This window comes from Symphodus melops (genome assembly GCF_947650265.1).
Source record: "Symphodus melops genome assembly, chromosome: 8".
Lineage (NCBI taxonomy): Eukaryota > Metazoa > Chordata > Actinopteri > Labriformes > Labridae > Symphodus > Symphodus melops.
In genome coordinates, this window is record NC_136698.1 from 28,718,061 (window position 1) to 28,728,060 (window position 10,000).

General features: G+C 56.3%; 1 protein-coding gene across 3 annotated transcripts in view; it reads right to left on the minus strand.

Moving 5' to 3' along the window:
* sbno2b (strawberry notch homolog 2b) overlaps window positions 1-10,000 on the minus strand; it is a 54,606-nt gene that overhangs the window by 1,212 nt on the left and 43,394 nt on the right. For all 3 annotated transcript variants that reach the window (XM_079349747.1, XM_079349745.1, XM_079349746.1), the window contains 13 exons: window positions 9,853-9,984; window positions 9,643-9,778; window positions 8,721-8,833; window positions 8,191-8,262; window positions 6,828-6,936; window positions 5,898-5,969; window positions 5,680-5,823; window positions 5,188-5,282; window positions 4,975-5,067; window positions 4,765-4,896; window positions 2,686-2,762; window positions 2,395-2,585; window positions 1-2,235 (listed from right to left, as the gene is read on the minus strand). The exon at window positions 1-2,235 is cut by the window's left edge and continues 1,212 nt beyond it. In XM_079349747.1, coding sequence (XP_079205873.1) covers window positions 1,049-2,235; window positions 2,395-2,585; window positions 2,686-2,762; window positions 4,765-4,896; window positions 4,975-5,067; window positions 5,188-5,282; window positions 5,680-5,823; window positions 5,898-5,969; window positions 6,828-6,936; window positions 8,191-8,262; window positions 8,721-8,833; window positions 9,643-9,778; window positions 9,853-9,984 — 2,553 coding nt within the window. In that variant the 3' untranslated portion in view covers window positions 1-1,048. The remainder of the gene's footprint in view (window positions 2,236-2,394; window positions 2,586-2,685; window positions 2,763-4,764; window positions 4,897-4,974; window positions 5,068-5,187; window positions 5,283-5,679; window positions 5,824-5,897; window positions 5,970-6,827; window positions 6,937-8,190; window positions 8,263-8,720; window positions 8,834-9,642; window positions 9,779-9,852; window positions 9,985-10,000) is intronic.

The window sequence follows — 10,000 nt, forward strand, 5'->3', positions numbered from 1 at the left end:
CGCACAGGCCGAGCGTAAACCGACGCCTCTCCTGTACGCTCGCCTTTTATTGCTTTGTCTCCACTTGAACGTGTCCCGGCAGTTTGTGGTCCTCCTCGCACGCAGACGGCGCCCGGAGCGAGTCGCCACGTGTTGGCTGAAGCTTCTAAAGCGTCCACGTCAGGAGAGGAAACAGCAGCCTCGGCTCTCCGGACGCCACGGAAGCGTGAAACAGAAAAACACTCTGAGACTTTCCTGAGAAATTCAAACGTGTGATCAGACCAGGAGTCACATCCATAAAAGTTCTCGTCAGCTTTATAAAAAATGAGAGAAAATATTTGGACACCATTTTTATCCATGCTGAGCAATAATCTGAGCCAACTAACAGGAGGGACACACACACACACACACACACACACGCACGCACACACGGGCTGATGGAGGCTTCTTCCTGAAGAACACCACGAGCACCGTGTGACCACGGCGAGCGAGCGACAGAGAGGGCGAAGAGTTAAATACAAATACATTTAAATTAAAGAGGAGTACACATTTATACATCAGGCTACATGGATTCTTAAAGACTGCATTTATCATTTCTCCAAAGGCACTTCCTGTCCCGTCAGCCCGGCTCTACTGTTCATACAAGCAGGGAGAGAAACACGAGGGAGCGTGAAGAAGAACGCAGCCTATCGGAGGCATTTCACGGCTGACCAGCGAAAGATGGGCTTGTCTCCTCCCCTCTGAGCACGCCTTGCATACGGCCTCCTGTGAGTCAGCGCGTCCTGAAGAGAAGTAACAGTAAAGTCTACACAGCAGCGTCCAGCAGCGTCACCGATCATACCTGGTAGAGTCGGCAGCCGAGGGTTTGTGAAAGAGTCCAGCTGCCTCACTGTGGTGACGGGATGTTGATGGAGCCTGCTGCCACCTGAGCCGCCTCCAGCAGGTGAACACGGGACGGAGGCTGAGGCCAGCAGACAGGCAGTGACGTGACTATCGGCCCTGAGGGAGGGGCCAGCCCGAGACTGACCCACCTGCACACGGGCCGGACCGGCACCTGCCGTCCCAGCGCTCAGTCTTGTGGCCGGTACTTGATGACCGACTTGCGGTCCGGCCCGTTCTGCAGCATGCTGTTCAGAGCCTCACGCACGTCCAGAGCTGCAGAGCTGCAGTGGCCGTTGGGAAGGGGATCTGACTGAGGGTGGAGATAAAGGGAGGAGAAGCGAGAGGACGAGTTAGAAAACAGAGAGGAGGACGAGGACGGGCTGGAGAAGAGGGGCGAGGACGAGGACGTGGGCAGGAGGCCGGCCGAGCCGTGAGACAACAGGTTGTTGGACACAGACGAGGTGGAGGACGAGCAGGACGAGGTAGAGGAGGAAGGGCTGGCTTTCTGAGTGGGCATCTGAGGAGACAAAGGCAGGTCTAGAAAATCTAAGAAGTCTTGGTGGTGGTTGTTGGCCAGCAGGTTCTGCGCCGCCTGCAGGTGCTGCTGCGGCAGTAAGAGAGGCGTCTGCACGGGGGCGGCGTGCTGGGCGCTCGATGCAGGATGAGACATCAGAGACTCCAGATTAAAGTCATCTCCAAAGCCAGCAGCATGTCCCGTCAGACCGTCCAGGTTCAGCCCCCCCTCCGTGGTGTCTGGGGAGGGCGACGGGGAACACACGGTCAGGTCCAGGATGTCGTCCAGGGGGTTCTTGGAGGACACGGTGGGAGGCAGCGTGCTCTGAGGCCGGGGCAGAGACGGTTTCTTCAGCTGGGAGAACGAGGGCAGAAAGGGCTGCGGGTAAAACTGGGAGCTCAGGCCCACCATGTTGGGAAGGGGAACCTGGTTGGAGCTGGAGCTGCTGGAGGTTTTGGGCCAGTTGTTCTGGGTTCTTTGCTGGGCTTGGTTGGGGTTTCTCTGTAGGCTGTGCAGGGCTGAACTGTGGGAGGGCTGCTGTAACAGTTTCTGGGCTTGTATTCTCTGCAGCTGCTGAGCGATGCTCCCGGATTGAGACCTCTGCAGAGTGTTTTGGTTCAGTTTGTGGATCTGGTTCTGGGCCAGAGACTGAGCCAGAGACTGGTTGAGTATGGGTTTCTGGTTGAACAGGTTTGCCAGGAGGTGTTTGTTGTCATGCTCCATTTTGTGCCTGCGCTCCTCAGCCAGCCGCTGCTCCACGGCCTGCTGCTCCCTCTCCTTCCTCCTCTTCTTCACTTCCTCGTCCATCTGCAGCAGCTCCTCGCGCACACGGGCCACGCAGTTCTCTGGGATCTTGATACCTGGGAGCGAGGAGGACACAGTGAGCCTGATACTGGAACACCTTCTTCATTTCAGTGAGCTTTGCTAGCATGTCGTAAGCCTCGGCTGATGACATCACGGTAACGTGGCGAGCTGCTCTGCTGCAGGTCACACGTCCTCTCAGAGAGGGCTGTACTCACCCACTTGCTTGTTGTGCTGCTTGGTCTTTAGTCGGACGATCTGCAGGATGCTGGAGCTGGTGATGTCCGACACCACATCAGATACACGCTTCCACACGCGCAGCAGAGCGCCACACAGCATGTGGTACTGACGGATACGCATGCCCTGCAGACACTCCTGACCTTCCTCGATTTTCTTACATTTGCCATTCCTGCAGAGAGGACAAACCATCAGCTGACCTTCAGACCAGCTCATAAGCATCCTGACAGCATGCATGTAGACATTCATCCCACAGAAGGCCGTGGACTCACCAGTTGGCATGGCTGCACTTCTTGAAGGAGAAGGTGAACTGGTTCTCCCAACTGTCCTTGGCCTCCTCCGGACTCACCTGGAAAACACAGCAGCTCCATCAGGTAACCCTGCGGTAACGTAGCTGCTCGTCCTGCACCTAGCTTGCGGTAACGTAGCTGCTCGTCGTGCACCTACCCTGCGGTAACGTAGCTGCTCGTCGTGCACCTACCCTGCGGTAACGTAGCTGCTCGTCGTGCACCTAGCTTGTGGTAACGTAGCTGCTCGTCCTGCACCTACCCTGCGGTAACGTAGCTGCTCGTCCTGCACCTAGCTTGTGGTAACGTAGCTGCTCGTCCTGCACCTAGCTTGTGGTAACGTAGCTGCTCGTCCTGCACCTAGCTTGTGGTAACGTAGCTGCTCGTCCTGCACCTAGCTTGCGGTAACGTAGCTGCTCGTCGTGCACCTAGCTTGTGGTAACGTAGCTGCTCGTCTTGCACCTAGCTTGCGGTAACGTAGCTGCTCGTCGTGCACCTAGCTTGTGGTAACGTAGCTGCTCGTCCTGCACCTAGCTTGCGGTAACGTAGCTGCTCGTCCTGCACCTAGCTTGTGGTAACGTAGCTGCTCGTCTTGCACCTACCCTGTGGTAACGTAGCTGCTCGTCCTGCACCTAGCTTGTGGTAACGTAGCTGCTCGTCGTGCACCTAGCTTGTGGTAACGTAGCTGCTCGTCCTGCAACTACCCTGCGGTAACGTAGCTGCTCGTCCTGCACCTAGCTTGTGGTAACGTAGCTGCTCGTCCTGCACCTAGCTTGTGGTAACGTAGCTGCTCGTCCTGCACCTAGCTTGTGGTAACGTAGCTGCTCGTCCTGCACCTAGCTTGCGGTAACGTAGCTGCTCGTCGTGCACCTAGCTTGCGGTAACGTAGCTGCTCGTCCTGCACCTACCCTGCGGTAACGTAGCTGCTCGTCCTGCACTTACCCTGTGGTAACGTAGCTGCTCGTCCTGCACCTAGCTTGCGGTAACGTAGCTGCTCGTCCTGCACCTACCCTGCGGTAACGTAGCTGCTCGTCCTGCACCTAGCTTGCGGTAACGTAGCTGCTCGTCCTGCACTTACCCTGTGGTAACGTAGCTGCTCGTCCTGCACCTACCCTGTGGTAACGTAGCTGCTCGTCCTGCACTTACCCTGTGGTAACGTAGCTGCTCGTCCTGCACCTACCCTGTGGTAACGTAGCTGCTCGTCCTGCACTTACCCTGTGGTAACGTAGCTGCTCGTCCTGCACCTACCCTGTGGTAACGTAGCTGCTCGTCCTGCACTTACCCTGTGGTAACGTAACTGCTCGTCCTGCACCTACCCTGTGGTAACGTAGCTGCTCGTCCTGCACCTACCCTGCGGTAACGTAACTGCTCGTCCTGCACCTACCCTGTGGTAACGTAGCTGCTCGTCCTGCACCTACCCTGCGGTAACATAGCTGCTCGTCCTGCACTTACCCTGTGGTAACGTAGCTGCTCGTCATGCACCTACCCTGCGGTAACATAGCTGCTCGTCCTGCACTTACCCTGTGGTAACGTAGCTGCTCGTCGTGCACCTAGCTTGTGGTAACGTAGCTGCTCGTCGTGCACCTAGCTTGCGGTAACGTAGCTGCTCGTCGTGCACCTAGCTTGCGGTAACGTAGCTGCTCGTCGTGCACCTAGCTTGCGGTAACGTAGCTGCTCGTCGTGCACCTAGCTTGCGTTAACGTAGCTGCTCGTCGTGCACCTAGCTTGCGGTAACGTAGCTGCTCGTCCTGCACCTAGCTTGCGGTAACGTAGCTGCTCGTCGTGCACCTAGCTTGCGGTAACGTAGCTGCTCGTCGTGCACCTACCCTGTGGTAACGTAGCTGCTCGTCCTGCACCTAGCTTGCGGTAACGTAGCTGCTCGTCCTGCACCTACCCTGTGGTAACGTAGCTGCTCCTCCTGCACCTAGCTTGCGGTAACGTAGCTGCTCGTCCTGCACCTACCCTGTGGTAACGTAGCTGCTCCTCCTGCACCTAGCTTGCGGTAACGTAGCTGCTCGTCGTGCACCTAGCTTGCGGTAACGTAGCTGCTCGTCGTGCACCTACCCTGCGGTAACGTAGCTGCAGGTTGTCCAGGCTCTCAGGGTGCGTCTGCTTGCCGATGTTGGGCTTGTAGACGATGAAGTTTTTTCCTCGTCCTTGTTCAGCCAGCAGCACACAGGGGTGGTTCCCTCTCAGCTGAGGAGAGCACACACCTGGTTAAGCTCAGTGAACAGGTGAACAGGTGAGACCCTCCTCAGGTAGTAACACACTCACCTTCAGGGACAGGTAGAAGCCCTCCTCTGCTCCGCTCAGCTGCACCGACCTGCTGTAAGCCTCCTCCCAGGGCATCCCTCGATCCACACTGATCTGCAGGTTACACACAGTCACTGCCTGCCTCTACCTGATCCACCTCACACACACACACACACACACACACACACACACACACACACACACACACAAAGACACAGACACAGACACACATACCTTGTACAGAACCACCTGTCCATCTTGAGGGTTTCCAACTGTTAAGAAGTTTTCCTGTTTCTCTTCGTAGATCTTGTCGTTACCCGGGGCCAGGTCTGTGAGAGACAGGAGTGTAAAGGGTTAAAGGTCTGTGAGAGACAGGAGTGTAAAGGGTTAAAGGTCTGTGAGAGACAGGAGTGTAAAGGGTTAAAGGTCTGTGAGAGACAGGAGTGTAAAGGGTTAAAGGTCTGTGAGAGACAGGAGGGTAAAGGGTTAAAGGTCTGTGAGAGACAGGAGTGTAAAGGGTTAAAGGTCTGTGAGAGACAGGAGTGTAAAGGGTTAAAGGTCACAGAGAGACAGGAGGGTAAAGGGTTAAAGGTCACAGAGAGACAGGAGTGTAAAGGGTTAAAGGTCTGTGAGAGACAGGAGTGTAAAGGGTTAAAGGTCACGGAGCTGAATAATACATAAGGAGCCGGTGAAGTCTGAGTCCCGGGTTAGTCTGGACCCCCTTACCCAGGATCCCCATGTCGTATTTGCCCTCCTTCTTGTCCTTCTCGATCAGGTAGTCGAAGTTGTCGGTGAAGTACTGGAACAGGTAGTTCTGCTTGTGGACCTCCAGGCCCAGGATGCGGTTTAAGAACTTGGTGATGCTGCAGTCTGGGACACAAACACAGAAGAAGTTTAAACCACGCCCCCTTTAAAGAGATCTTCACACACGCCCGGGTCCTGACCTTTCTCCGTGCTGATTCCAAAGCGAGACTCTCGACAGAAGATGCCCACGTTCATCATCCCCAGCTTCATCTCTGAAACACAGAACACGTGAGACTCTGCGTCCGTGTGCTGGAGCCGTGTGTGAGCCGTGTGTGAGCCGTGTGCATGAGCCGTGTGTGAGCCGTGTGTGAGCCGTGCATGAGCCGTGTGCATGAGCCGTGTGCATGAGCCGTGTGTGAGCCGTGTGCATGAGCCGTGTGTGAGCTGTGTGTGAGCCGTGCATGAGCCGTGCGTGAGCCGTGTGTGAGCCGTGTGTGAGCCGTGCATGACCCGTCTGCATGAGCCGTGTGTGAGCCGTGCGTGAGCCGTGCGTGAGCCGTGCGTGAGCCGTGCGTGAACTGTGTGTGAGCCGTGTGTGAGCCGTGTGTGAGCCGTGTGTGAGCCGTGTGCGAGCCGTGTGTGAACTGTGTGTGAGCCGTGTGTGAGCCGTGTGCATGAGCCGTGTGTGAGCCGTGTGTGAGCCGTGTGTGAGCCGTGTGCATGAGCCGTGTGTGAGCCGTGTGTGAGCCGTGTGTGAACTGTGTGTGAGCCGTGTGTGAGCCGTGTGTGAGCCGTGTGTGAGCCGTGTGTGAGCCGTGTGCATGAGCCGTGTGTGAGCCGTGTGTGAGCCGTGTGCATGAGCCGTGTGTGAGCCGTGTGTGAGCCGTGTGTGAGCCGTGTGTGAGCCGTGTGTGAGCCGTGTGTGAGCCGTGTGCATGAGCCGTGTGTGAGCCGTGTGCATGAGCCGTGTGTGAGCCGTGTGCATGAGCCGTGTGTGAACTGTGTGTGAGCCGTGTGTGAGCCGTGTGCATGAGCCGTGTGTGAGCCGTGTGTGAGCCGTGTGTGAGCCGTGTGCATGAGCCGTGTGTGAGCCGTGTGTGAGCCGTGTGTGAGTCACAGCTGCCTCTCACCTGAGAAGAACAGCGCTTCACCCCCGGGGTATCCTTTGGGAGGGGGCACCTTGTTCTCGATGTGACCCAGAATGGCTTTGGTGATCTTATCCAGAGCCTTGGTACCATACTGCAAGACAGGGACAGGACGGGGTCAGACCAGAGGACACACACTCGTCCGAGAGGACACACACACACTCGTCCGAGAGGACACACACACACTCGTCCCAGAGGACACACACACTCGTCCCAGAGGACACACACACACACACTCGTCCCAGAGGACACACACACTCGTCCCAGAGGACACACACACACACACTCGTCCCAGAGGACACACACACACACACTCGTCCCAGAGGACACACACACACTCGTCCCAGAGGACACACACACACTCGTCCCAGAGGACACACACACTCGTCCCAGAGGACACACACACACTCGTCCCAGAGGACACACACACACACACTCGTCCTAGAGGACACACACACACACACTCGTCCCAGAGGACACACACACACACACTCGTCCCAGAGGACACACACACACACACTCGTCCCAGAGGACACACACACTCGTCCCAGAGGACACACACACACACTCGTCCCAGAGGACACACACACACTCGTCCCAGAGGACACACACACTCGTCCCAGAGGACACACACACACACACTCGTCCCAGAGGACACACACACACACACTCGTCCCAGAGGACACACACACTCGTCCCAGAGGACACACACACACTCGTCCCAGAGGACACACACACACACACTCGTCCCAGAGGACACACACACACACACTCGTCCCAGAGGACACACACACACACACTCGTCCTAGAGGACACACACACACACACTCGTCCCAGAGGACACACACTCGTCCCAGAGGACACAAACACACTCGTCCCAGAGGACACACACACACACACACTCGTCCCAGAGGACACACACACACACTCGTCCCAGAGGACACACACACACACTCGTCCCAGAGGACACAAACACACTCGTCCCAGAGGACACACACACACACACACTCGTCCCAGAGGACACACACACACACACACTCGTCCCAGAGGACACACACACACTCGTCCCAGAGGACACACACACACTCGTCCCAGAGGACACACACACTCGTCCCAGAGGACACACACACACACACTCGTCCCAGAGGACACACACACACTCGTCCCAGAGGACACACACACACACACACTCGTCCCAGAGGACACACACACACACACACTCGTCCCAGAGGACACACACACACTCGTCCCAGAGGACACACACACACTCGTCCCAGAGGACACACACACACACACTCGTCCCAGAGGACACACACACACTCGTCCCAGAGGACACACACACTCCTACCTTGTTCTCAAAGTTGTACTTGCTCAGGTCTCTGGACTCTGTGGCTCTCCGGTCTCCGTGTGTCAGAGCGCCCTGCAAAGAGGATCATAGTGCTGACTCATCACTTTTACACCACAGCTCAGTTCTTCACTCACGCACAGCTGGCAGACACGTGTTTCATGTGAGTTTTATTGTGTCACCAGCAGGGGGCGCTGCTGCCTTCATGAAGACAGACGCCTCCCTCAGCCAATCACGGCCTCACTCCTGTCAGCAGGTTGGTGCTGCGTTCAAGAGGAGGGCCTCTTCCACTGAACACGGCTGTGGGAGGAGTCAGACTCACAAGCTCCACCCACGGCTGAAGGGAAAGACCCAGAATCCCCTGAGCTTTGGAGGAGGCCAATAGATGTTAAGGGTAATAGAGGGAGAGTACCTCGGGAAACAGGAAGTGGCGAGCCACACCGCCACGATGATTAAACAAAGTCTGTTTACAGTGGACTTCTTCTTCTCCCCACATTCACACTGCAACACGCCTACGACGCTCTGACACTCACCAGGCTCTCCAGTCGTTTCGCCACGATGGACGCAAAGCGTCTCTCCCCTGCCAGCTCTGAGATGAGGAAGATGTATTCCGGGGCCGTCACCTGATTGGACCGATGGGTGCGACCTGAAGATGAAGAATGTGATCATTCAAACGACTCAAAGTGGAAGACATTCGACGGACACAGACTCCGTGTACTTTGTTAAGTATGACACACTTCACATGAAATCCATCATTTGCTCCAGGGCACTTCGGCAGTTCCCGAGACCCTCCAGACTGAGGATCAGGACCAATCAGGCTGCTTCACATTGGTGTCTCCTTTCAGGTCCTCTTCTGTCTGATGTCATTATGTTTCTGACCTCTGACCTCCACCTGACCTCTCAGAGATGACCTCTGACCTGACCTCTCAGAGACGACCTCTGACCTCTCAGAGACGACCTCTGACCTCTCAGAGATGACCTCTGACCTCTCAGAGATGACCTCTGACTTCTCAGAGAAGCCCTCTGACCTCTCAGAGATGACCTCTGACCTCTCAGAGAAGCCCTCTGACCTCTCAGAGACGACCTCTGACCTCTCAGAGATGACCTCTGACTTCTCAGAGAAGCCCTCTGACCTCTCAGAGATGACCTCTGACCTCTCAGAGATGACCTCTGACCTCTCAGAGAAGCCCTCTGACTTCTCAGAGAAGCCCTCTGACCTCTCAGAGACGACCTCTGACCTCTCAGAGATGACCTCTGACCTCTCAGAGAAGCCCTCTGACCTCTCAGAGACGACCTCTGACCTCTCAGAGATGACCTCTGACCTCTCAGAGAAGCCCTCTGACCTCTCAGAGACGACCTCTGACCTCTCAGAGACGACCTCTGACCTGACCGCTCCTCTCCGGCCCTGATGTAGACCTTTCATGGCTCATAGTTTGAGAATAATTCTGGACGTACCAAACTGCTGAATGGCTCGGTCCGCGCTCCACGGCAGCTCCAAGGTCATGTGGACCCTGCGTCTCTGGTTTTTCACTCGTTTGTCGGCCTGCAGGGAAATCCCCGAGCTGGCAGCCTCTGAGATGATGGCCACGAACTAGAGAGGAGAGCGTGGAGTGTTAGTGGACATGTGAAGGACAGACGCACAGGTGAGGAAGCAGAGGCTCTGACCTTTTCTCCACTCATGAAGCGATCCTTCTCCTTGATGTTAATGTGGTCGATGGTGAGACCCTGCTCAGCACGCGACTCGTATCGGACGCTGCCATCAGGGCGCCGCACGACACGACCTTTACGACCCGTCATCTGCAAAACCAACATT